Source organism: Podarcis cretensis, assembly GCF_951804945.1.
Source record: "Podarcis cretensis genome assembly, chromosome: 8".
NCBI classification, from domain to species: Eukaryota; Metazoa; Chordata; class Lepidosauria; order Squamata; family Lacertidae; genus Podarcis; species Podarcis cretensis.
The window spans coordinates 65,668,576-65,696,075 of NC_137177.1; the positions used below are offsets into that span (position 1 = coordinate 65,668,576).

General features: G+C 46.6%; 1 protein-coding gene across 5 annotated transcripts in view; it reads left to right on the plus strand.

Moving 5' to 3' along the window:
- The first annotated feature begins 7,291 nt into the window (after positions 1–7,291).
- AJAP1 (adherens junctions associated protein 1) overlaps positions 7,292–27,500 on the plus strand; it is a 122,296-nt gene continuing 102,087 nt past the window's right edge. For 2 of the 5 annotated variants that reach the window (XR_013841605.1, XR_013841606.1), the window contains exon 1: positions 7,583–9,246. Coding sequence is in view for 3 of the 5 variants with exons in the window: in XM_079987154.1 (XP_079843280.1) it covers positions 9,218–9,246 (29 nt within the window). In the remaining 2 variants the exon portion in view is untranslated. Of the gene's footprint in view, positions 9,247–9,875; positions 9,971–27,500 lie in introns of those variants that run through there. The other 3 variants (XM_079987154.1, XM_079987156.1, XM_079987155.1) reach the window with 3 other exon arrangements.

Here is a 27,500-nt window from a genome sequence, read left to right on the forward strand (position 1 = left end):
TTTGTTTAAGAGCAATGTGTTATTTTGTATTTTGCAACATTTATTTTGTAACTAGTTTAAGACTGTTAGCAGTAAAGCTTTGAAACTTTTTCTTGTGGTGGAGAGTTTATTAATTTCTACTCTGAGTAAGGGCCAGATTACGACCATTTTCACAAAGTCTAACATGAATAAAAGGTAAAGGTAAAGGTACCCCTGCCCGTACGGGCCAGTCTTGACAGACTCTGGGGTTGTGCGCCCATCTCACTTAAGAGGCCAGGGGCCAGCGCTGTCCGGAGACACTTCCGGGTCACGTGGCCAGCGTGACATCGCTGCTCTGGTGAGCCAGAGCCGCACACGGAAACGCCGTTTACCTTCCCGCTGGTAAGCGGTCCCTATTTATCTACTTGCACCCGGAGGTGCTTTCGAACTGCTAGGTTGGCAGGCGCTGGGACCGAGCAGCGGGAGCGCACCCCGCCGCAGGGATTCGAACCGCCGACCTTTCAATCGGCAAGTCCTAGGCGCTGAGGCTTTAACCCACAGCGCCACCTGCGTCCCCATGAATAAACACATGCAAAATTGGAACAAGCCAAAATTCGTCAATCCTCAGTTTGGGGGATGCATTTGAGCTTCCCATTTCTCTCTCTCTCCCCCCCCCCCCCCAGTTTTCTGGCACCTTAAAGATTAACTGTGTCATACACTTTTATGGAGTACAGTCCACTTCATCAGATATAGGGCTCAAGAGAACTGTGGTCTATGGAAACTTATAACATAATAAATTTATTAGTCTTTAAGGTACTACAGTGTTTTCTTTTGCCATACATTCAACCATCTAGGAGGCTGAAACCCATCTGGAGAGACTTTTCCTACAATGCTGTCTGTGATTTCCCCCCCGTGCAACCAAATTGTCACTTTTATTTATTAAATTTGCGGCCTGCCTTCTGATCAAATGGTGTTCCAGATGATGAACAACAATGCAAATGCAAAAAACATGGACTATAACACCGTTGTACAATGTAGGAAAACTGCAGCCGCTTAAGCACAACAAAAGTAGGGCAAACAAATAATAATAAACCAGAACATTTGCGGTAAAAAGCGTTGCAGGATTTTAGCAGGAAGCAACAAGACATTCGCTGATTAGAAACAGAGAATCGTGAAACTTCTGAAGATGCAAGCTGCCTATAAGAATGTAAGAACAACCCTGCAGCTGAATCCAGGGCTGGCTCAAGACATTTTGACACCTGAGGCAAACCAGGGCCGGCCCACTCCCAACCAGGGAAGGAGGGGTGAGTGAAGATCTACATCCAGAACAAGGAGGAGAATATCAGCCTTACCCAATGGTTGAAGTGGAAATCAAAGGCCAATGTGGGGAGGAAAGGGGCCTGCTCTGAATCACACTTGGTAGGTCCACACCCCAGGAGAGCAGTTGCCACTGTAGAGGCAACATGGAGGGAGGGTTGGTTGGTGGGTGAGGAAGTGGCAGATCCAGCCTCAAAGGTGCCATAGCCATAGCAGATGATGCATTCATTGGAGGCCAGATCTGTTGTTTCTGGGATTCTGCTACCAGAGGCAGTTGCCTCAGTTTGCCTCATGAGTGGGCCGGCCCTGGCTGAATCAGGCCAGTGGCCCATCTAGCCCAGCATCCTGCTCTGGCAGCAGACTAGCCAGGTGCCCCAGTGGGAAACCCGCAAGCAGGATTCAAGTGCAAAAGTGTTCTACCCTACTGTGGTTTTCAGTGACTGGTATTCAGAAGCATTGCTGCCTCTAACTGTGGCTGCAGAACATAGCCATCCTGGCTAGTAGCCGTCAGTGGCCCTCTCCTCCAGGAATTTGTCTATTTCTCTTTCAAAGCCGTTCAAGTGGGAGTGACTCCCATAGTTTAACTATGATTTGTAAAAGAGCATTTCCTTTTACCTGTCTTGAATTTCCCAACATTCTACTTCATCAGATGTCCATGAAGTTCTAGTGCTGTAAAAGAGGGAGAAAAACCTTCCTCTATCCTCTTCCTCCATGCCTTGCATGGTTTTATAAACGTCTATCATGTCCCCACTTATTTGTCTGTTTTCGAAACTAAAAAGTCCCAAGAGCTGGAAACTTTCCTCGTATGAGAGTCTCTCCATCACCTTGAACATTTTGGTCTGAAAGTATGACTGGCTGTGCCTGCTAGTCAACAGATCACCTTGGCCTTATCCTGTCCAAGCTGTCTTAGCTTCACCCAGCTATCTGCAATACGGGTACGGTGTTCAACTATCTGGCAGGGTAAAGACTCCAAGACCAGGCTTGCGAAAGGTTTCGATAGATACAGCCCAGATCTTATGACTTAGGTGAGTTAAGGTGACCTGAGGATGGCTTGCTATATGGCTCCCTCCACTCTGCTTCCAGTTTTTGCTGCATTTTCAACACCCTTCCCCCCAAAAAGGGGGAAAAAGAGAGAGATGCTTGGTATGTATTATTATTTAAGTACATTTCCTTAACGCTTGTGTCAGAACTCGTGAATGTAACACCTTCGTCCTGACTCAAGCACCAGCCTGCCAGAGACTCTGTGTCACAGCCCCCTGGGTTTTTGTTTTTTTTAAAGGGGGGGGCATATTGTGCCCCTCTGAAGCATGACCCATCCTGAATGCCTTCCTCCTGCTCTATTTTGCCCCTGTCCCTTGCTGCCTCCTCTTCTCTGGGGATCCGGGTGAGAACATTCCTCCCAGTTGCCATGGAAACTCCACCGTTCGGCCCGATCCCAATTTCTTTCTCTCTCTCTCTCTCTCTCCCTCTCTCTCTCTCTCTCTCTTTCTCTCTCCCCCTCTCCCCCACCCCCTTATGCTCTTAGATGACTGAACAGAGGACAGCTCTTAACATGCAGTGGAAGAGAAGTACATGGCTGGTGGATTTCCTTTCCTAGATGCCCTCCGCTCTCCCACAGTCCAGTCCGTAGCTTGCCTTCTTAAGGCGTCTCAGCACTCGCCTTCCCCTCCAACATCCACCACCTGTTTTCCTACAACACATAACCATCACTCGAGTGCAGTGGCTTCTCAGCAGGTGTCATGTCCGGGCAGCTGCTGAGAAGCCACTGCTACTGTCTGAAGCTGCTACCCCAGGTGGCTGTTAGAAGTCTTAATTAAGTGAAGCCTCCATGTTCAAGAGCAGGATATCTGAGAGGATTGGCTATTGCAGCCAAACAACAGGTGGTGGCTATTTCCCATCATGTGTGGCTTGCTGCTTACCCAGGCACACCTGGCTGGTTGACATTTGGGCCCTGGGTGCCCAAACATCCACAAAATTCCCTATGAAGGGGCTGGGCACCCACAAACTTCAGCGCTGGGGTCATGCATGCTGCATGACACCCATGGCCTCTGGCACCCATGATCACAGGGCTGAGCCAGCAATCCTGCTGGTTGAGACTAGGGCCAAAGTGCTAGACAAAATGAAACTCTTAGTGTTCACAGCAAAGCAATGCCTAAACTTTGATAATAATGTTATCTAGATGTGACAAGTTCTATCTCAGCTGGGATATAGGGACATAGGAAGCTGCCCTATCCTAAGTCAGGTCATTGGTCCACCTTGCTCAGTGTTGTCTACTCTGACTGGCAGCAGCTGGAGCTCCAGGGTTTCAGGCAGGAATCTCTCCCAGCCCTACTTAGAGATGCCTTTGGGGATTGAAGCTGGGACCTTTTACATGCAAGGCAGATGCTGTGCTACAGAACTACAGTCCTTCCTTATTTCGACACTTTCAACACAGTTGTGAGTGGCTAGTTGATACTAACTCCACAGGAAGTGATGAGCTTTGACGCTCTGCACATGTTCAATGGCATGCAACTCCATGACACTTTTCTGTGTTGTAGGCCTGAGTCCTGGCTTGGTACATCTCACACTGAGCTCTACACTCAGTTGTCCAAGCTTACTCTCATTTTTTTTTTCTTTTTAAAATGACCTCAATGCGCATTCAGGCTCATCCTTTGTTGCACAACCCAAAGCTTTCCCAGGCAATCGCTCAAGAAGACAGGCGACTGGGTGACAGGCAGATGAGCCAGACGATTTTAACCAAAGGTATTTGCCCACAACTGTAGGCAGTGATACAAAAGTGAGTCATGGGATCCATATTATACAACAAAGTAATTAAATGTTTAGTGTAGTTGATATGAGACATGAGATATCAAATTCATAATACTGCAGGCTTTTGATACACGAGAATCAACTGATTTTGCATATATATATATATATATATATATATATATATATATATAGACATTATTGGAAGAAAATGTCCCAGATTTCTCATATGATTACTGCCCTCAGTTCCAGCCACTTGAAGGCCACCTGTCTCTGCTCCAAGTTTATCCGTATTCACTTCAAGGTTATCAGTCTTCACGTCAAGGTTATCTGTCTTATTTCCAAGTTTATTTGTCTTCGCTCCAAGTTTATCTGTCTTCACTTAAAAGTTATCTGTCTTCTCTCCAAGGTTATCTGTCTTTGAGATTATCTGTCTTTGCTCCAAGGTTATCTATCTTCAGAAGGCTGGTTCCACTGGCAGGTCTCAGCATGCATCTTCTCAGCAATACTGTCAAAAAATGCAGTGGCCTGCAAGCTACCCATGTGCCCAGTGTTAGAACACTGTTCCACACAGTGATATTCTATTGCAGCCTTCTGGCCAACCTTTGAAAAATACCCATCCAGGCACTGCCACTCTGCCCTTCCCTGCCCTGTGCAAGCACCACCCAGTGAAGTTAAAGTCCCTTCAACCCATTGGAGGTGGCCAGTGTCACCCCCACCCTCACTTGGTTTCTTTAACACAGGAATGGGGAACCTATGCTCTGCCACTTGTTGGCGAACTATGACTCCTATCATCCCTGGCCTTTGGCCACGCTTGCTGGGACTGGTGGGAGTTGCAGTTCCCCAACATCTGGAGGGCTGCAGGTTTCGCATCCTGTCTTAACAGGACATGGATAGGAAGAAACTTGAGAATCTAGAAATGACAAGCTTGAGGTCTACCTACCAGCCACCTTCTCTCCATATAGCCTACTTTACAGGGTTGTTGTGATGATCAAAACCATCTTGAAGGAAGGGTGGGCTAAAAGTATGGTTAGTTTTGGTGTGTTTTTAAAATGCTGTTAAAGTTTTTTTTTTTTAAAAAAACAAACATAATGGAGTTGGGGGCGTAATGGGATAATGTCAGAAGGATGATAAATGTCAGAAGGAAAGGTCAAAGGAGATTCCTATGCACATGTGCATGTGTGAAGATTTATGAGCCCTGAAGTCCTGTTCTTGAATATAATGAAGCTTAAGGGCTCAGGATATCCACACTGAGAGTCAATGGGATTTACTTCTGAGTAAATATGCATAGGGTTGTGCCATAAAATGGCACCTCCCCACACAGAAAAGCAGCTGATTTTAGAGCAGTCTTGCTCCACTTTTCATGCTTTGTAACAAACTTTGTAGGATTTTTGTCACACAAACTCTCCTTCATTTGCGGTTTTCAAACAGAGGCTGCATGTCAGCAATTATTTTGCTGTTATTCCTGCATCACTGGGGTTTGGACTAGATGACCCTTGGGATCCCTTCTAACTTCACAGTTCTATGATTCTATAGGAGAACCTTTGGTACTCCAGATGTTGCTCAACTCCCATCAGTTGGCTTCTTTCAACGCAGGGATGAGCACCTGATGACCTCCAGAGGTTGCAGGCCTACAGCTCCCAACTTCCTTGACCATTGGTCATCCTAGTCAGGGCTGATGGGACTTGGGAGTCCCTCAACGTCTGCAGGGCACCAAGCTGGAGAAGGCTGATTAAGCCTTTAATTAACCTCTGCGGCAACACGAAGTGATGCATTATTAGCAACTTTTTCTACACGCAACCCAAAAAGGGTGATAAACAATCGCACAAAGCATGTACCTGTTTTTATACGGGGGGAGTGTAAGTGAGATAATAAATTAATTCTGCAATATCATTTTTGCAATGGCACCAGCCCTGAAATGAATGTACATATGAAACAGTGCGCACACCCAAGCAGCTCATCTTCTTATCAACATTTCCCACCAAAGACAACCATATGGTTGAAATGTGTTTGACAACTTATAGTGTCGTATTAGTCACATCAGGTTGCTTAGCGATACGTTCTGCTTTCAGTCCACACCGTATTTTATTCATTATTGTGTTGGTTCATTCCAATTTTAAACAATTGATGTGCAACAATATATTGAATAAAATTTTGCCGTATCTTAGAAATGCAGAGTTGGAAATAAGCCTAAAGGCTCATCTAGTCCATCTGCCCTGCAATGCAAGAATCACAGCTAATTTGCAAGACTTTTGTGGTGGGAGGAGGGGTGGTCCTGACTTTTTGACATACTGGCTCAGTGCAGAGCGATTAGGAACTATTCCTTCTGTCTCTCTCAAACAAAGAGACACCAAACAAAAATTCAGGGGAGTTGTGGTCCAATAGAGAAGATTTTGGATTTGATATCCCGCTTTATCACTACCCAAAGGAGTCTCAAAGTGGCTAACAATCTCCTTTCCCTTCCTCCCCCACAACAAACACTCTGTGAGGTGAGTGGGGCTGAGAGACTTCAAAGAAGTGTGACTAGCCCAAGGTCACCCAGCAGCTGCATGTGGAGGAGAGGAGACACGAACCCAGTTCACCAGATTACGAGTCTCCTGCTCTTAACCACTACACCACACTGAGGTGCCACCAGTTACTCATCCCTGGTCTAAAGAGTGAAACCAATGCCCTGTGAACACAGGTGTATCAACGGGTATAAGAGGACAACAGACCTTGCAGGTTCAGGTGTATTTTAGCTCTGAAAACCAAGACTGGAGACAATAAATAAGAGTGGATTGTTGCTTATGTGGTCTGCCTCTTGGCTTCCTGCGGGCATCTTTGTGAAGTAGCAAAGAACTCCTTCATGCAGCACCAAATTAAACTACGGAACTCTCTTCCACAGGGGGCAGTGATGACCACCAACTTAGATGGCTTTAAAAATGAATTGGGCAAATTCATGGAGGAGAGGGCTGTCGGGTTATTTTATTTTATCGATTAACAACAACAGTCAAGTGCAAACCTAACGAAACCGGGGGGAGTTTAACAATAAAGTGTATCAGCCTGGAAAGACAAAAGTACAAAGATGCAGTGCAGCTGCAAAGGAATGATGAAGCACTGAATCATACAAAGTTTCCCATTACAAATAATAAAGGTGAGGGGGACTACTAGCTATGCCTCTTCTGCAGCGGCAGACTTTGGTCTTTCAAATTCCAGCAACACCCTGTGCGGTGCCAAAATTTGGGACACACAACCCCCCCCCCCCCCGCATCTTGCCTTCTGTTCCAAGTTGTTGTTGCGGCGCCCCCTGCAGTGCCCTCTCAGCTCAGCGTCCAGTGTGGGAGAAACAGTTGTGCTCCCCTAAATCTGCCTCTGCTCTTCTGGGGAGCCCACAAGCAGGACCTGAGCACAGGAGCAATCTCCCCCTTCTGTGGTTTCTAGCAATTGGCATTCAGGAGCATTCATTGCTTCCGAAAATGGAGGCAAAGCATAGCTATTCTGGCTTGTAGGCAATGATGGCTTTACCCTCCGTGATTTTGTCTAATCCTCTTTCAAAGCCCTCTTTCAAAGTTGGTGGCTGTTGCTGCCTTCTGTGGCAGTGAGTTCCGCAGTTTAATGATGCGCTCCATGAAGAAGGGCTTCCCTTTCTCTGTCCTGAATCTTCCAACGCTCAGCTTCATTAGATGTCCAGGAGTTTTAGAGTTGTGAGAGAGGGAGGAAAACTTTTCTATATGCATGCCGTGCATAATTTTAATATATTTCTGCCATTTCACCTCTTACCCTTTCTCAAAACAAAAAAGTCCCAAACATTGCAACTTTCCCTCTCAGTGGAGTCGCTCCTTGGTCATATTGGTGGTTCCTTTTTGGACCTCCTCCAACTCTACAATCTCCTTTTTGAGGTGAGGCGACCAGAACTGTACACAACATTACTCCAAATGCCTCCGTACGAGAGATTTGCACAACGGCCTTATGCTACTGGCAGTTTTATTTTCAGTTCCTTTCTTAACGAGCCCTAGCACGGGATTTGCGTTTTCCCACAACTTGCCTCACACTGCATCGACATCGATGCGTCGACATCTTCATCGGGTTATATCCACTGAACGTATACTGGACTCAATTTTCCAATAGCCCATCTTGATGTACTCCGAAGAAGCACGCCAAATTTATCAGGTCTGTTTGCAGTGGAGACCAAGCCGGCCATCTGCCAGCTGCCGTCGGTCCTCCTCGCTCAGAAGCAGTCTACCAGACTTCGTGGAAGGCGACCATCCTCCGCCCTGCTGCGCGAAGGCGCCTCCTCCCGCGGCTCCCTGAACGACTCCCCACCTCACCGGCATCGCTGCCGGAGCAAGGGGGGTTGCGTACTGATAACGGGGTTCAGCCCCCCTATTAGCTCCTGGGGGTGACGTCAGGCGGGGCTGGACCACGCGACGGCGGCGGCGGCGGAGCGAGCGAGCGAGCGAGAGATATCGGAGAAGGCAACGCGCTGCAGCGGCGGCGGCGGCGGCGGCAGGAGCAGCAGCAGCAGCAGCAGCAGCAGCTGAGCCGAGCTGGCGGACGGACTCCGGGAGCCCCGCCAGCGCTGCCCGGATGCTGCTGAGCCCGCCGGGGCTGAGCTTGCCCCGCTGAGGACCACGCTGCGGCGATCCGGCCGTCCCCACTGAACCCAGACGACCCCCTCCCCACCTCGACAAGGCTGACCACTTCCTCCCCCCTCCCTCCCCATCCACCCAAGAAGGACATCGGCGTCCCCCCCATCTTTCCATGGATCTGGGGGGCTCCCTCGAGGCGCTCTCCCCCCAGCTGGGGGAGGAGTTGGACGGACTGCCCCCCTTGTAGAACACCCCAAACGACCCCCCCCCGCCTTCAACCTCATCTCGTCCCTCCCCGGAGAAAAAAACAAACCCAAACAAACTTGGGTGCACACTTTTGAGGGGGGAAGGAGCGATGCGGGGTCTGAAATAAGCAACCGACCCCCGTTTAATCCTTAGGGGTTGAAATAGGGGGAACCGCCGATACTCCCCCCCCCCCGGGGAAAAAATCAACCCCCCCTTTTTGGAAACTCTTCCTCTCTCTCTATTGATCGCCTCCCTCCCCCTTGATCCAAACCTGAAAACCCTTCCGCTCCCCTCTTATCCAGTAACGCCCCCCAAACCAAGCACAGATGGCTGGGGCTGTGAAAATTTGATCCCCCCTTTTTTCTGGGTTCCCAGACGTGACAATGTGGATACATCGGTTTTTAGCTACCAGGTAAGAGATTTCAACGGGGGTGGGGGGTGGTTGGAGAAGGGAAGGTGATATATGGGTGTTTGTGACACAAATGCTTTCATCTGGTAAAATCTGGGGCAGGGTGTGTATGTGTGTGTGGGGGGGGGATGAACTTGGAAATATGGATATAGGTTATTGGAAGGGCTTCAATATATATCTCCATGTTAAAAAGTGCTATTTGGGTTGGTGGAAGGATGTGCTGGTGGTGACCTTCTGCTTAACTTCTACCCAGCCAAAGGGACGATGAAGCTGGCCAGTTAGTCGAAGACTCTCTTTCCCCAGTTATGCCCAGACTTTTCTGGGGGTGTCCTGTGTGTGATTTTGGAGATTGGGATTTGCTTCCCTGGTTCTGGAAGCAGAGGCGCTCCTTGATGGAGAAGGGACCTTTGCCAGCAGCTCCTGCCCAGGGACCTTCAGAGCTGGGGAGGCGGGCTAGCCTCCCTGACACAGTTAGAGCCCCCAGATCTAGCCAGCAGGAATCCTGCGAGTGGGAAATTTAAGCTGTCTATCTTCCTCCTCCTCTCCCCCACCTTCACTGTATATATTGGGGTCAAGCACATTGCGCAGTTGGGCAAACGTGTGTATTTATGTGGGCTGAGACAGTCCCAAGGCGAGGGCATTATCCTCCCTGCACATCTCAGCTGGGGGAGGCTCCGAGCAGGATATGAAGCTTTCCGATTGCCTGGTCCATGGGACTGGCTCCCAAGTAAGTGGGCACAGGGTTACAGTTCTCAGGGTCACCTGCTTAGAAGAAGCAAAGGAGAGGGAGAGAGAGAGAGAGAGAGAGAGAGAGAGATGGGGGGGGGGGAGAGATAGGAAGAGAGAGAGAGAGAGAACAAACACAAATTTCAGCCAGTTACAGTGTTCAGCTCCCAGAAGACTGCTGAGGAATGGAATATGTGCAGTGAAGTGATGTGGCAATGTGTGTATGTGTCCCTTTGTCCCTGTTCCTCTTGTAGGAACTTGTTATCCATTGGCTAATGGATCTACATGCAGAGACATGCGTGAATTGAAGCCATAAATTGCATGGGTGTTTATGCAACAGCCGCCACGCACACACCGGAACATGTGCCCAAGCACCTCCAATTGACACGGGCATCTTTGTTAGTCTTGGCAAGACTCAGGCGAGAGTTCCTGGGCAAAGAAGTTGCATTTTTCTAACTGGCTGTAGCATCAGCTTGAGATCAGTTGTGTATTATTATTATTATTATTATTATTATTATTATTACTATTACTATTATTATTTTAATGCATGGGTATGGGAATGGAATAGCCTTCAGTTCTCCTGCAACAGATTAAATGTCTGTCTTTTGCAAGGACGGGTGTGCAAATTCCACCAAGGAACTGCAATCACACACTCTCAAGTTTGATGGCACAATCTGAAGGTGAAAGTGCTTGCCATCCCTGGGAGCTTCGATGTCTCTGTAGAGTGAAGGGTGTGTGTGGTGAGGAGTTTGTGAAAGCAAAATTGTTCTTCGTGTGTCTGTCCACTGGGATGCAGCAGACTCCTGGATTGGGGAGAAAGAGGGCAACGGAAGAAGCTTAGTTTTGCACACAGACTTCTACCTGAGAGGTTTGGGAGGGAGGGGATGCTACTCCCGTTTATGTGTGGAAGGAGATGGGCACCTCACAATAGGTTTGCGTCTTCTTTGAAGCAATTGCTTGGTGTGCTTAGTTTTGCAGTCTTGGTGAAAATGTTATTTCTTCAGGCAAAGGGATGCAAAGATTATACTTTTCCCCCTTCAGTAAATTTTAACTCTTTACATTTGAACAGTACAAAAGGTATTGATTGGGTGCTGTTGAATAAGAGCGAGCTTTCATGCCCTGTACCCTGACCAGGGTTGTATAGCTTTCTCATGGTCCTTGATGAGATCAAAAGATGAGCCAGGTACTGATCTGATGGTGAATTAGTACCTATTGTCATTTCCTAGAGAATTAAAGAATTGTTCTTGAATCAGGTGGACCGAGACCCTGGCTCATTAGATCTGACACACAGGGCCAATGATATTCTATAACCTTCCTCCACCAATGGTGGGACCAGCGAGACTCCTTTATTTCTACTGACTTCTACCATGAGATGGGTCAATTTGTTCAAATTTGCACCACCTAACATCTCATGTCTTCTCCCTATCTACAATAAATTTGAGAGACTGTTTCATGCCAGGTTAGTTCCTTGGTCCATCTCACTTGGTCCGTCTCTCTACACTGAGATCAGCAACTGTCCAAGGCTTTCATCCCTTTAGGAGAAATTGCCAGCGATCAAACCTTGGACCTTCCTGCACCCAACACAAGACACGGTCATCCTGGATGTTAAATGTGATGCTTTCTGTTAAGGTTCCCCTGTGATGCCCTTGTCAAATGGATTTGGTGTAGGCACCCTTACTTTGTGACCACGGCACATTTAAATCCGGCTGGGTGAAATGGGTTGCCTGGTGAGCAAGGGGTTGATGTGCATTCTGGGGGTGTCCTCGAATGTAAGAAAGCACCTGTGTGTTACGGAAGGGTGACAGCAGTGGACTACAGTAGATGACCCTTCACTCTCATCCAGTCCAGCCAGCCAAACTGACCTGCTGTGATCATTTTGCCCACATGTGTTGCTCATTCAGCTGCAGAGTCTCCAGATAGCATGGTGAGGGTGGGATCTGTTGCCTATTGCCGTCTTAATTTGCTCCAATAGTCCTTTATCCTGTGGACAATATTTCACAATCTGCTCATGGATTTGTGCAGTGGGCAGGCAAATAAACTCCTACGGACGCAGGAGTTAATTGGGCCCTCAGTTCAAGAGCACTGGTGTGGAAATGTTATATAACACACATTTTGTTGCTGTTGCAAGAAAGGTATAAACTGATATTTGTGTCTATCCCCCCCTTTTGTATTTGAAGGGAATGCAAATTGGGGAATGAGCTTTCTCCAAATCTTTTATGTTAGGAAAGGTCTGTTTCATTTTCCCGCTTCATGCCTCATTTTTTTGAGACACGGACAGCATCAGTGGGCATGTATAGGACACCAATCCTTTCTAACAATTATTTGCAAGTGGAGGAAGAAACCACAGTTCTTCTTTTCCAAAATAAAGACTCCGTCAAACCGTTGAGGCCAGCAAAGTATTTCTACAGCTACAGGGTGATGAACCCCACACCAGTACAATGGAAAGCATATGAAAAGCAGTAAATGTTCATGGTCATATAGTGAGGGTGATGTTACGGGAAAACATGCTCCTATTTTTAAATTTATTGTTGTTTTTTTGGTGCTAGTGCATTTTAAACCCTCCTGTTCTTCTGCAAATCAGTCCGTTTAAAGCAAATGCCCTTAGTGAACTAGGGACACTGACTGAAGCAGTGTTGTTGCATGTGTGAGATTTGCTTGATCTTTGGTGGTTATAGCAAGGTCCAGAGATCACTGCAGACACAATACTGCAAGTGCTTGGGGGTTTTATTGGATCAGAAGCTGGCTGTCCCTTTTGATGAGGAGGATGTTGAAATGACAATGCACCACCATGGTGAAATTAATAGGAGTTCCACCATGGTGTGGAGACCAGGAGGACACCAGAAAAGGTGCCTCCAATCCATAAGAACATGCGAACAGAAGAATAGACTGCTGCATTAGACCAATGGCCCATCTAGTCCAGCATCCTGTTCTCTCAGGGACCAAGCAGATGCTTGTGGAGGAACCCACAAGCAAGATTCAAGGATTCCAGTAACTGCTATTCAGAAACATGACTATGTCCAACCGTGGAGACAGAGCAGAGCCACTGTGGCAAGTTGCCATCAATAGCCTTCTCCTCCATGAACTTATCCATCCAAGTTGGTGGTCCTCATCACCTCTTGTGGGAGCGAGCTCCATCAATGAATGGAGAGCATCTGGAAAGCTCTCTCCAGTTGAGTTTTCAATGGGAGAAGTGGATCTGAATCAGGTCACTACGGGTAATTGCTGGCCTTTGGACTTTTACAAGAGGTGCTGTGCCAACCACTGAGGGGGATTGTGCTCAGAAGAACCTGCCTATGCATGCAGTTCCCTATCTAGGGGGATATTGTAGAGTTGGAAAGGTGCAGAAAAGAGTAACCCAATTGATCGACAAGCTGGGACACCATCTATTTGGAGGAAGTGTCATAGCGAGAGCCAGTGTGGTGTAATGTTTAGAGTGTAGGACTAAAACCCGGGAGACCCATGCTGGAGTCCTTCCTCTGCCATGAAGCTGAGTGACCTTGGGCTAGTCATTGCCTCTCAGTCTAGCATACCTCACACGGTTGTTGTTGAGATTGCATAAAGAGCAGGTAGAATCATGTATACAATCTTGAGTTCATAGGATGAAAAGGTGAGGTATTGTTCCTCAATGGCATCTCCAAATAGAATGAGTACAGCCCACTCCCTGAAACCCTGGAAAGCTGCCGATAGGGTCACCAATACTGAATTAGATGGACCACTGATCTGACTTGGTATAAAGCGTTATTCCTGCTTTCCTAAGACACATTAGCTGGAGAAAGCCTTTTCGGAGCCTTCAAAAAAGTATTGCTAGCAGTCCTCAACATTGGAGAGGAGAGAGACAGACAGAATATTCCCTTATTCCTTGTGGTGTGGAGGCATTTCAGAATTGAGTTTCCCTGGCTTATTACAAGCAATTCCAAGCCGCCCGCACAGCTGGCGCAGAACAAGCCCCCTGATGAAACTTGTTAGGAACAACAGAACACACACAAAATGAAGTACCCAAAATATTATTCATTATTGTAGAGCTAATGGGATGGTAGCTTGGGGCTAGTTTTTCATAGGATGATCTTGAATGTTTGTTTGGTGCTGTAAAGAATGTGTTATGGAAACAGCAGGAGAGAGAAAGAAAAGGATTTTTATTTTTTATTTTTTTTTTAAAAAAGGAAACAACTCTCTCTCTCTCTCTCTCTTTAAAGCCCCTTGATCACTTCCTTGCTTCACCTCCTCTCTGAGCTACAACCTCAGCCTCTTGTAAGGCAGGTCCAAGCTGCAAATGTAAGCCAGTTTCAGCACCATGAGTTTCCACCAAGGATTTCAACACAAAACCACTTGTGTGTTTCTGCAGAAGATATAGAAAAGGGCAATAAGAAATGACCAAGGGGAAGAATTCTGAGTTGTAGGTTGTGAAGGGTGCTGGGAGGTGTTAAGGGGCCCCTATTTTTGCCTCACAGGGCTATGATACCCAGAATTCTGTGAGGAGATGGACAAATAGTTGAACCACTCTGAGAATTGTATTTCTGGCTGGAAGAGGAACGAGAGTCGCCTAATAACGCCCAGCTCCCTTAAAAAGCGACAGTTCTGAGGATTTTCTGAGGGACAGACGGACCCAGAAACTGTTCAAAGTGGAATCACAATGTTTTAAATGCATGTTGTGAAGGTGGCATTTGTAGAATCTCACCAGGTAACTGCGCAGTGGGCGGAATTGAATCTAAGAAAAAGTAAAAGTGTCCATGTATCTTTTATATCACTTGAGGGTTTTCTTCTTCTTCTTCTTACAATCAAGCGGTATATAAATAAATAAAATAAGAAAAATCGAAGAAGTCCATTTTAGGGTAAAGCCACAGTATAGTCATTCTTAGATAATGGTCAGGTTCAAGGAAATGCAGGGTAGAGCCTACCTGTTCAAGCAGACTGGGATTCAATACATTAGGAAGAACATTAGGAATAACTTTCTGATGGTAAGAACAGTGGGATGGGCTCCCTCAGAAGGTGGTGGACTCTTCTTCATTGAAGGTTTTCAAGCAGAGGTTGGATGGCCCTCTGTTTTAGCTGTGATTCCTGCATTCAGGGGTTGGGACTAGATGACATTTGGGCTCCCTTACCACTCTTCCATTCTATGAATACATTTCCCAGGGCATTTTTTTTATGAAATATGTATTTAAATGTGAATGTCCATGGCAAATGGGATGGAGTAGACTGATACATGAGCCCATGCAGGTTGGGAAAAGAAGACTAGTTTGCCAATTTGGGAACTGAAAACCAATTCAATAAGGCTGGCAGAATTTTGCATGGCACGCACTTCTCTAATTGACATGCACATTCTACTTGCCGCCCTTTCGAGGATCCAATAACAACGGAATAACTTTTCCCTGCTGGAGATCCTGTCTCTTTGAACAGGGAGCCATTCCTCCCTCCCCCAAGCCTCTGAATAATTGCAGCAATAATGTTTGGAATCAGCACAGTGTTCCTTTGTGTTGTGTGCGCACACACACACACACACACACACACACACACATAGAGTGAAGTGAGGAATGAGGAGCTGACTCAGTTGCTTAGCAGACAGCATCCCCCTTGCTGTCTTTTATTCAGAAGAGCCCAGGCCTTGGGCTGGAGGAGAAGGAAAAGCTGAAACAGCGACACACACACAGAGAGATTCCCCTTTCTTGATCGCCAGAGAAGCGCTGTTTTGGCAGTTTTCGCTTCTATCCTCCAGCGGTCAAGCGGTTGTGCATTATGCATGCAGGAGGGTGTGTGTGTGTGTGTGTGTGTGTGTGTGTGTGTGTGTGTGTGTGTTTAAAACCCTGCTGTCCATCTGATGCTCTCTCTCTCTCCCTGCTCCCCCCCCCCACCAAATTGGCATCCGGACCTTGTAACATGTGCTCTCCGTTATAGCCCAGCAATTCGGAGACATCCAGCGACGGTCTTTGGGGAAGAACGCGCTCCTTACTCATGCGTGTCAATAACAATTACACCTCCGATAGTTGTGCGTCTGTATACACGGCGACGCTGGCTCCAGTGCCCGTCTGCCCATCTGCTTGGGGGCCGTGGCGAGTCTTATGTAACTACCATCTGATTAAAATAGGTAATTGCTACAGTTTCTCCCAAGGAGGACGGGAGGGGCGGCTGGCGGGGGGACAGGGAGGGGGGGGGGGCATAAGCTGCTGCAGAAAAGATTATGGCTGTGTCTTCCCTTAGCCAGGAATGACACTACCTCAGCTTAAGAAATGGAGTGTGGGTGAATGAAGCAGAGGAGCCTCAGTGACATGAGAGAATTCCTGGATGGAGATGCGGAGTGGGACATCTGGCTACCACTTGAAAAAAAAAGATATATCTTTGCATCTGTTCCTCTTCTCTTCCCCAGTAAAGCCTAGGTTGTGTGATATGAGGGTTTCTTACATGATGTACCCTTTCAGCTGCCCCAGAGGCTTAGTAAGGGCAGCAGGCTGGGCAGAGTGACACCAATGCAGCTCCACAATATGGTGCATAGGTAGCCATTGTGGTGCCCTCCAGATGTTATTTCATAGAAGCATAGCATTGTAGAGTTGGAAGGGTCAGCTTCCTGCAATGCAGGAATCCGAGCTAAAGAATCCCTGACAGATTGCCATCCAACCTCTGTTAAAAAAACCTCAAACCTCCAAGGAGGGTTATTTGTTACATCTGTGTTCCACCTTTCCTTCAAGGACCTCAAGCTGGCATGCACAGTTTGCCTCCCTCTCTAATTTAATCCCTCACAACAATCCTGTGTGGTAGATTAGGCTGAGAGGCAGGGACTGTCCCCAGGTCACCCAGGGAGTTTCATGGCTGAATGGTGATTTGAACTTGGGTCTCCCAATTCCTGGTGCAATGCTCTAACAGCGGCACCATACTGGCTCTCATTTATTAAATTTCATCCTCTCAGCTAGCATGGTCAATGGTTAGGGAGAATGAGAGCTATCTGGAATGAACATCATTGACTATCCCTGGTACAATGCATTCATCCCTTCATTATCATTGACTGGAGGGAGGGGGGAAGCAGGGGCGTGTGATTCTACCCAATTTCTGCCATCGAAACAGCAGCAGCTGCCATCTTGGTTTCTGCGCAACTCATTTTTCTGTTGATTCACTGCAGAATATGAGCAGTGATGCATGTGTTGCTGTCTTCCAAGGGTTGGGCTGCAAAATGTTTGGTTGCCCCCATGTGGAAATAACTACCTGCATAAGAACGTAAGATAAGCCTGCTAGATCAGGCCAGCGGCCCATCTAGTCCAGTATCCTGTTCTCAGAGTGGCTGCTCAGATGCCTGTGGGAAAGCAGTAAGCAGGACCCAAGCACAAGAGCAGCCAGTGTGGTGTAGTGGTTAAGAGTGGTAGTCTCGTAATCTGGTGAACCGGGTTCGCTTTCCCACTCCTTCACATGCAGCTGCTGGGTGACCTTGGGCCAGTCAGACTTCTCTGAAGTCTCTCAGCCTCACTCACCTCACAGAGTGTTTGTTGTGGAGGAGGAAGGGAAAGGAGAATGTTAGTCGCTTTGAGACTCCTTCGGGTAGTGATAAAGCGGGATATCAAATCCAAACTCTTCCTCCTCCTCCTCCTCCTCCTCCTCCTCCTCCTCCTCCTCCTCCTCCTCCTCCTCCTCTTCTTCTTCTTCTTCTTCTTCTTCTTCTTCTTCTTCTTCTTCTTCCTGTGCTTCCAGCAGCTGGTGTTCAGGAGCATGGCTGCCTCTGACTGTGGAGGCAGGGTATAGCTGCCATGGCTAGTAGCCATTGATAGCCTTCTCCTCCTCCATCAACTCATATCCTCTTTTAAAGCCATCCACATTGGGGGCCATCACTGCCTCCTGCAGGAGGGACTCCCATCATTTACCTGCTACAGCAGCATATGGTGATATCTAGAGGGAAGTCCGTGAATGTGTTTGTTTACTCATATGTTCATTTCTCTCATTTTCCGTCCTATCAATGTCCCTCAAAGTAGCTAAGAAATCAAATTGGGGAAAAAGAACTAAAAAGAACCAGAAATTCACACCAAAGTGTGTTAACACAGTAGTTAAACAGTACGACAGCTGGCTCTCAAAGGAGGGAGAACACAAATGCAGTTGTCATTCATAAGAAAGGCTTTATGATGAATGAATCTTCTCCCTGCACCCCCATTGTTTCTCCTAAAAGGAGCCTCATAGGCTGCCATGAGTCATGCCAGAGTTCTCCTCTCAACCCCTAGGGGCTTGGGGCGTGCATGTTTTAAGTCCTACAGATAAGGACCCAGGTCTAGGGAGGAAAATTACAATGAGCTTTGGATTCACTTTATCATGTCCAGAGTATGCCAAATCTTATGGAAGCTCCTCAGAACATAAGGGGTAGCTTAGGGACGCAGGTGGTGCTGTGGTCTAAACCACTGAGCCTCTTGAGCTTGCAGATTGGAAGGTCAGCAGTTCGAATCCCCACAATGGAGGGAACTCCCATTGCTCTGTCCCAGCTCCTGCCAACCTAGCAGTTTGAAAGCATGCCAGTGCAAGTAGATAAATAGGTACTGCTGTGGCAGGAAGGTAAACGGTGTTTCTGTGCGCTCTGGTTTCTGTCACAGTGTTCTGTTGCACCAGAAGCGGTTTAGTCATGCTGGCCACATGATCTGGAAAGCTGTCTGTGGACAAACACCGACTCCCTTGGCCTGAAAGCAAGATGAGTGCCACAACCCCTTTGACTGGACTTAACTGTCCAGGGGTCCTTTTTTTTTAGCTTAGCAACAATGCAGTCTAACACATAGGAAAGATTTTAGCAATAAATTCTGAAGCCAATGATGACTGTCAGCAAAGTGCCATCAGAGGGGTGGGCAGTCAAATGGGCGACACAGCTAAGAAGGCCCCACCACATACAATCAGTGGCTGCAGGATCCATTAGAGACTTGGAGGTTTTTGAGCAGAGTCTGGATGGCCAGGGATTCTTTAGCTGTAATTCCTGCATTCCAGGGGGTTGAACTAGATCACCCTTAGGATTCCTTGAGACTCTACAATTCTATAAGTATATAGTATAAATGGGGGGAGGAAAATTCAGGGGAATTACCCAGCTAGGTCATACTCAGAGTAGACCCATTGACATTGGTAAGTTACTTTGGTTTCAAATCAATTCAAAGTGCTGACTTTGACCTATGCAGTTCAGGACCCTAAGACCCCAAGGACTGCCTCACCCCACATGAACTGACCCCAAACCCCAACTAGTTCCAAAGAGCTGCAGCCAGACTGTGGACTGGGATTGGGATCTGGTTATAGCTCCACTGGTTATTGGTTTGTTTCTGGGCACAATTCCAAGTGCTGTTTATGACCTATAAAGCCCTAAACATCTTAGGCCCAGGCTATCTGAACATCTGTATTCCCCCATATGGACCTGCCTGGGCTCTGAGATCTTCAGGGGATGCTCTTTTTTCAGTCCTCCATCATCAGGGGCACATTTGGTGGGGATGCAGGAAAGGGCCTTCTCAGTGGCTGCTCCCAGGCTTTGGAATTCCCTTCCTAGAGAAGCCAGACTGGCTCCCTCCTTGTTGTCCACCCACCTGCAGGTGAACATGGTTTAATTCCAACAGTCCTTTGGGAGAAGACTTTTTTAAAAAAGGGATTTTCATAGTGCGGTGCTGCTTTCAACCATCGGCATTTTAGTAGATATGTTTTTAAATCATTCTAATTCGATTATAGTCTCATTCCTTTCTATTACCTTTTCTGTGTATTGAGCTTCCTGTGTTGTTGTTGTTGTTGTTTTTTAAAGCCATCTTGAGTCCCAGTCTGGGGAAAAAGGTGGAATATAAATATATAAATATCATCACCATTTGAGGCCTTTCTTCGTGTGCCCTCTTCACGGGAGGTTCAGGGGGTGGTGACACAAGATCAAGCCTGTTCAGTGTTAGAATGTGGAACTGTGGGATGCTTGTGCCTGGTGTAATCATTCCCACCCACCCCCTCTACTTTTAGGCACTCGGTAAATACTGTATTTTTCGCTCTTCAAGACGCACCAGACCACAAGACACACCTAGTTTTTGGAGGAGGAAAACAAGAAAAAAAATATTCTGAATCTCAGATGCCAGAACAGCAAGAGGGATCGCTGTGCAGTGAAAGCAGCAATCCCTCTTGCTGTTCTTGCTTCTGGGATAGCTGCGCAGCCTGCAGTTGCTCCATAAGATGCACACACATTTCCCCTTACTTTTTAGGAGGGGGAAAAGTGAGTCTTATAGAGCAAAAAATATGGTATTTTATCTTTACCTGGCCTTTTGGCTTTTAATTTGCTAGGTGGCATTGTGGATTCTTTCGGTGGAGTGGGACCTGTAAGCTCTGCCTTTTTATCTGCCTGGCTGTGTTTCGAGATGCTCTGTTGGGTGTTTTTAATTCAAATATCTGAAGGGCTGTCACATGGAAGATGGAGCAAGCTTGGCTTTCATTTGAAACCCAAACCAGTGGATTTCAAATGACAAAGGTGGAGCGTCTCCACCCCCATCATTCTGCCCGGACACTGAGGTCCAGTGCCAAGGGCCTTCTGGCAGTTCCCTCACTGCGAGAAGCCAAGTTACAGGGAACCAGACAGAGGGCCTTCTCGGTAGTGGCACCAGCCTTGTGGAATGCCCTCCCACCAGATGTCAAAGAGAAAAACAACTACCAGACTTTTAGAAGGCTTCTGAAGGCAGTCCTGTTTAGGGAAGCTTTTAATGTTTAATAGACTACTGTATTTTAATATTCTGTTGGAAGCCGCCCAGAGTGGCTGGGGAAACCCAGCCAGATGGGCGGGGTATAAATAATAAAATTATTATTATTATTATTATTATTATTATTCCAACTAAACATCAGGTAGCACACCCTGATGATAAGAGCTGTTTGACAGTGGAACAGGCAGACAACTCTTGGGGCATGGTGAGCTCTCCGTCCTTGGAGGTTCTTAAACAGAGATGGTCATGGATTCTTCATTTGTGATTTCTGCATTGCAGGGTGTTGCACTAGATGACCTTCAGTTCTGTGATTCTATGTGGCACATGGATCTGTCTGAGGAAAGGAACTTTGAGAGCCACTGCTAGGCTTTTTACTTACCAATAAGAGAAGCTGGGAGCAGAAACTGCCTCCTCCCAAGGCTGAGGGCGACCTCAAAGAGGAGGTAAAACCAGAAGGTGGCTTAATCACAGACAAACTGTCCTCATCTCATATCTTAAAATTCAGGAATGCCTCTAAACAAGGCCCACAAAGACACGACCCTCTGTGCTTTTTAAGTGGACTATTTATTTTCTGTGGAGATCTGCAAGGCACCATAACCTTACAGAGCTCAAGGGAAGGCAGGAAGCCGCAGCTTGTGCTGGCCAACATGCAGAGCTTCTTTTTACAAAAAACAACCTGAAATTTTATGGAAGGCTCATATCACATTGCCAACTGCATTGTCTTGAGAAGGGAGCTGCTGATCAATTCGGAAGAGCAACTCCACCAGGCATTACTGACACAATGCACTTTGCAGGCAGGCATCCAGGACATTTTTTTTTATTGTTGCTGGAAGTGTGTGTGTGCAGGGGGAGGCCTTGGGGGAGGCAATTTCTTAGCATTCCTTCCAGGAGACCATTTCTTATATTTTTGAAAAGGTATGCCAGGCTCCAGCAAATCCTAGAATCCCGTTTTTCTCCATTCCCAGAATTAAAGAATTTGGGTCCACTTAATTTACCAGGAATGCGCTCTGGACATGTTCAGGCATGCTGCGGGCTTTACAGTAATGTCATTAGGGGTGGAAAAATCTGTCAATTTCAGATTTTTTGTTGTTTATCCTTTTGCCACCGTTGTTCACCACATTTCCACATCGCTTTGTTATTTATTCATCTTTAAAAGCTGCAGGTAAATTCATCAGCATTTCACCCATGCATATGTCTCCTAATACACATAATTATTTTTGGTATGCTGATCTGCTTAATATACAGTTTTTGTATGTAATTCCCCATAATAAAATACATTTTTGTAAGTTATTTTTGCCAAGAATGCATTTTAAGTCGCACTAATTGAGATTCGGGGCTTGGGGGCTTGGAAAAAATTTGAAGAGGTGAGAAATTTGTAGGATACCTACATTCTGGTTCAGATATTGTTTCTGGAAGAATGAATTAGGGAGAGACACATTAAAATGTGGTCTAATTCCCACCCCTGTCCCTAATAATAATAATAATAATAATAATAATAATAATAATAATTTAATTTATACCCCACCCGCCCCAGCCAGGGCCGGGCTCAGGGAGGCTAACACCAAATATAAATTACAATAAAATGTAATGGAAAAAAGTTAATTAAAATACAGCTTAAAATACAGCTTAAAATACAGCTTAAAATACAGCTTAAAATGCAGCCTCATTTTAGTAGCAGCCCATAAATCAAGACCATAAAGGGAGGAAACATCAGATATTCACCTGAGCCAGCTATGCATGCTGATCCCACATGGGCCAGCAAAAAAAAACAAAAAAACCCAAGGAAAAATTTATATATCAAATCCCATATAAGGGGTCAGAGTGAGTCTAAGCCAAAGGCCAGGCAGAACAGCTCCAACTTGCAGGCCCTGCAGAAAGATGTCAAATCCTGCAGGGCCTTAGTCTTTCATGACAGAGCGTTCCACCAAGCTGGGGCCAGTGTTGAAAAAGCCCTGGCCCTATTTGAGACCAATCTAACCTCCTTGAGGCTCAGGACCTCCAAAGTATTGTTATTTATGGACCTTAAGGTCCTCCGCGGGGCATACCAGGAGAGGCAGTCCTAGACCACATAGGGCTTTAAAGGTCAAAACCAGCAACTTAAACCTGACCCTGTACTCCACCGGGAGCCAATGCAGCTAGTAAAGCACTGGATGAATGTGATCCCGCAGCAAGGACCCCGTATGGAGCCTCACCGCAGCATTCTGCACCCGCTGGAGTTTCTGGGTCAGCTTCAAGGTCAGCCCCGCGTAGAGCGAGTTACAATAATCAAGCCTGGAGGTGATCATCGCACGGATCACTGTGGCCAGGTTGGGACGGGAAAGGTAGGAGGGCAACTGCTTAAGACCTATGTGTTCACTCACAATAGATGTGGGAGGCAAGCAGGGAGAAAGGGCTTTAGGAGCCAAAAGGGGAAGAATAGAAGCATCCCCAGAACTTTTTAACATCACCCATAAAGCCAACTTCTTTCAAGAAACCATTATTTATTTACGGTATTTTTTTTACTGTACTCTTAGCTGAAAAGGACAGACAGAACTGGGGGACCCATGTCCTCATGCTTACCATGACAAAAGGAAAGAGGAGGGAGGGGAGAAAAAGCAAGCTCTGACACTTGTTCCCAAAATTCTTAGGTGGGATGGAAACAGCTCAGGGATAGGAGATTGTCGCTTAGCAAGACCGATGGAATGGTCCCGCTTCCCTTCTCTTCTCCCCTGTGCTATAGCCAGATGGGAAGCCTGCTGCCAGGTGACAGTTGATAGAGGAATAAGTTAGATGAGGCTGACTTCTTCTTTTCTGCATGGCCCTACTGCCCTCCTAATCTTCTGCTGCAGAATGAGAGAAGAACAAGAGGCTTGTTGTTTAGGGCTCAGCCTCTCTACTCTCAGTCTCAGGTCTCTCTCTCTCCCTTCCTGCATCAGTGCTTTTTTCAGCTCCTAAGGCACAGCAAGCAAGACAGTGCAGCCAGTTGCTGCATCCAAGAAAACGAACTGTCCCTCACTTTTTCCTTTATCAATTAGTGCTGATTACAACAGATGCATGCATTGGGGTTTTTTGCCTGATAATCCAGTGGATGGATGGCCAGCTCTCTAGCCAATCTAAGAGGGGGATAAGATTCCCCCAGGGGCCCTGAACATGCCATGACAGCAGAATGTCCAGGGTAAAAAAAAGATATTCCAGTCCCTAGTAAATGCAGCCATTATTTCTCACCAGTCACCACAACAACCCAAGGGTTTAAAACAGAATGAGTGTTGCTGAGTCTCTCTCTCTCTCTCTCTCCCTCTGGCATTCCAGGCAATCCCAGCCAGGCTGTAACTGCTGCAACCATTTCTGAGGGCTTTTTATTATAAGCAAATAAAAACAACAACAGAGTTTTATGGAATTTAGCCCCAGTCTCTCAGCAATCAGCTGTTGACATCAGCCAAGTGCTTTTAGCAAGTGAATCCATTGCTGCTGTGGAAGTGGGATTTAAGGAAGAGAGCAGCTAGAACTTGCTGTCAGGCACTGCTTTGTATCTCTATAAATGGAAACTGAAGAGCACTGGTGTTAACTGAGAAGTTCCATGCTAGAGCACGTATGTTCCAATTGCCTGAGTTTAACCAGGGCAGCCCCTCTTTTATCCTTTGGGGGAAAAAGCTTGTTAACGTTCCCTTAGAGTGGTTTCTAGTACCGATGTCCAATCCTAGCTCTCTCCAGAGAACATATAGGGACATCTGAACATCAGAAGAGGTGGATCAAGTCAATGGCCCAGCTCGGCCAGCATCCTGTTCTCACAGTGGCCACCCAGATGCTCCAATGGGAAATCCTCAAGCAGGACACAAGCTCAAGAGCACCTGGCACCCCCATGGTTTCCAACCACTAGTATTCAGAGGCATTGCGTCCTCCAACCATAGAGGCAGAGCAAAGCTATCTTGTCTAGTAATACCTCCTTTTGTCTGTCCTGAATCTTCCGCCACTCAGATTCACTGGAGTTTTCGTGTTATGAGAGGAGCAAAACCTTATCCACTTTACCCATGCCAGGCATCATTTTATAAACTTCTGTCACATCACCTCTTACTAATGTAAGAAGTCCCAAATACTGCCTGAGGGGTTGAAGGTTCAGTGAGCAGGTGGTAAGAACGGCAGCAGAGGTAGATATAATCCAAACAAGTGCTGAGAATCCCGTGAGGGTGAGGATAATACATGGGGCACAGTCCCGGATAACAAGGACTATAGGAGGCAATATTTTCAGGACCATGGACAGGTCACTGCTTGCACCAGCTGAGAGATGCTGTTGTGGCCACCAGCCTAAAGGTAATGGTAAAGGGACCCCTGACCATTAGGTCCAGTCGCGAATGATTCTGGGGTTGCGGCGCTCATCTTGCTTTATTGGCCAAGGGAGCCGGTGTACAGCTTCCAGGTCATGTGGCCAACATGACTAAACCACTTCTGGCGAAACCAGAGCAGCACATGGAAATGCCGTTTACCTTCCCGCCAGAGTGGTACCTCTTTATCTACTTGCACTTTGACGTGCTTTCAAACTGCTAGGTTTGCAGGAGCTGGGACTGAGCAACGGGAGCTCAAACCGTCGTGGGGATTCAAACCGCCGACCATCCAATCGGCAAGCCCAAGGCGCAGTGGTTTAACCCACAGAGCCACCCGTGCCCCTACAGCCACCAGCCTAGACAGCTTTAAAAGAGGATAGGACAAATTCATGGGGGATATCAGCTGTAACTAGTCATGATGGCTATGTTCTACCACCACTATCAGTAGCTTCTGAGAACCAGCTGCTGGAAACCACAGGAGGGGACACTGCTTTTCTACTCAAATCTTGCCTGCTGGTTTCCCATAGGCATCTGGTTGGTCACTGTGAAAACAGGATGATGGATTCAATGGGCCATTGACCTAATCCAGCAGTCTCTTCTTATGTTCTTGTGACTTTCTGTAGGCTTCGCAATTCCAGGAGTGGAAAAGGGATTAATTGGTACAGTTAAAGCAAGAGAAGGGGGCCACAAGACCCAACAGGATCTGCAAAAGATTTTTTAAAAATGAAATAAACGCTTTCATTTCATTCTTTTTTCTGGGAACACATTAGCTTTAATTTTAATTTCTTTTTTTCTTTGACTGTTAATGAGATGCAAATAATGCCAGCAATTCTGACTCACAAAGCAATTAGATCCCCCCTAAAGTTGTGTGCCCAACAAACCGGTACAATATTTTTGAGTCTTTTGACAAATAGACAAAAAAAGAAAAAGAAAAAGAAAAAAAGCCAAGGAAAGATGAAGGAACAGCCATGGTGACTCATGTTCACCTTTTCTTCTGCTGCTGTAACAGAGATCATCCTTGCTTGAAAAACACTGCCTGGAACGAGACAGCTTAGAGGAGATGAATTTCTGAGCTCACTCCTTTGTGTATGAGAGAACAGTGGGTTTTTGCAGCGGTGGGGAGAGAGTTAAATCGGTGAACCTTGGTTTAAAAGTGAATGTATTGTGGATACACAAGATTGTCTCTGTACACAAAATTGCCAGTTTGCCCAGGCAGGCACATGCCTTGAGCCTTTGTGTAGAAATGTTGCAGCCTCACAAATCAGTCCTTCCGCTAATGGTTTTGATTACATTTGGTGACTAAATAATGGATGATTTATAGACAATAACCAATGGTCATGGAAGACAAAAGTTGTAGTCCAACATCATTTGAGGACACCACTTCAGCTTTCCTGGTTCTAGAAGGATGAAAAGGCTGTAGTGTAGCACCACCTTGACATCAGTATAAGTGCCAGGGAGAGATTCCATGGTGGAGAGGGGCACTGCAAAGAAGGCCCTTTTCTCTAGTTGCCCCCTATCATACCTCTAACTGGAGGAGATACAATCAGAGCAGGGCATCCTTCAGAGAAGCAGTAGGAAGTCTCCTCTGTCCATTGTGCTCACGTAATCTTTTTAACTAGGGTTGGGGTTCTCCAAGTGTTGTCAGGGATCCTACCAGTTGCAGTCAACATGGACAATGGATAGGGGTGGTGGGATTTATATCCCTGAAACAGTTGGAAAGCCACAAGTTAGTCACCCCTGATTTAATCACTGAAATAATTCACTATCAACAGTCTGGAAACCATGCCTTATGAAGAATGGTAAAAGTAGCTGAGTATATCTAGTCTGGAGAAGAGAAATGATATGAGAGCCATCTTCAAATATTTGAAGGGCTGTCACATGGAAGATGGAGCAAATTTGTTTCTGCTGCTCTAGAGGGCAGGCCCTGAACCAATGGATTCCAATGACAAGAAAAGAGATTCTGACTAAACACTAGTAAGAACTTTCTGATGGTAAGAGCTATTCAACAGTGGACTCACTTGGAAGGCGGTGGACTTTCCTTAATTGGATGTTTTTAAACAAAGTTTGGATCGCCATCTATCAGGGATTCTTGAGCTGTGATTCCTCTATTAGGTAAAGTAAAGGTAAGGTAAGGTAAGGTAAGGTAAAGGACCTCTGGATGGTTAAGTCCAGTCAAAGGTGACTATGGGGTGCAGCACTCATTTCACTTTTCAGGCCAAGGGAGCCAGTGTTTGTCCACAGACAGCATTTCGGGTCTTGTGGCCAGCATGACTAAACTGCTTCTGGCACAATGGGACACTGTGCCAAATGCCAGAGTGCACGGAAATGCCATTTACCTTCCTGTCGCAGTGGTACCTATTTATCTATTTGCACTGGTATGCTTTTGAACTGCTAGGTTGGCAGAAGCTGGGACCGAGGAACAAGAGCTCACCCTGTCATGCAGATTTGAACTGGTGACCTTCCGATTGGCAAGCCCAAGAATCTCGTGGTTTAGACCACAGTGCCACCCATGTCCTGCCATACAGTGGCTTGGACTAGATGTCCCTTGCTATACAATTCTGTGATTCACGATTGCCCCTAG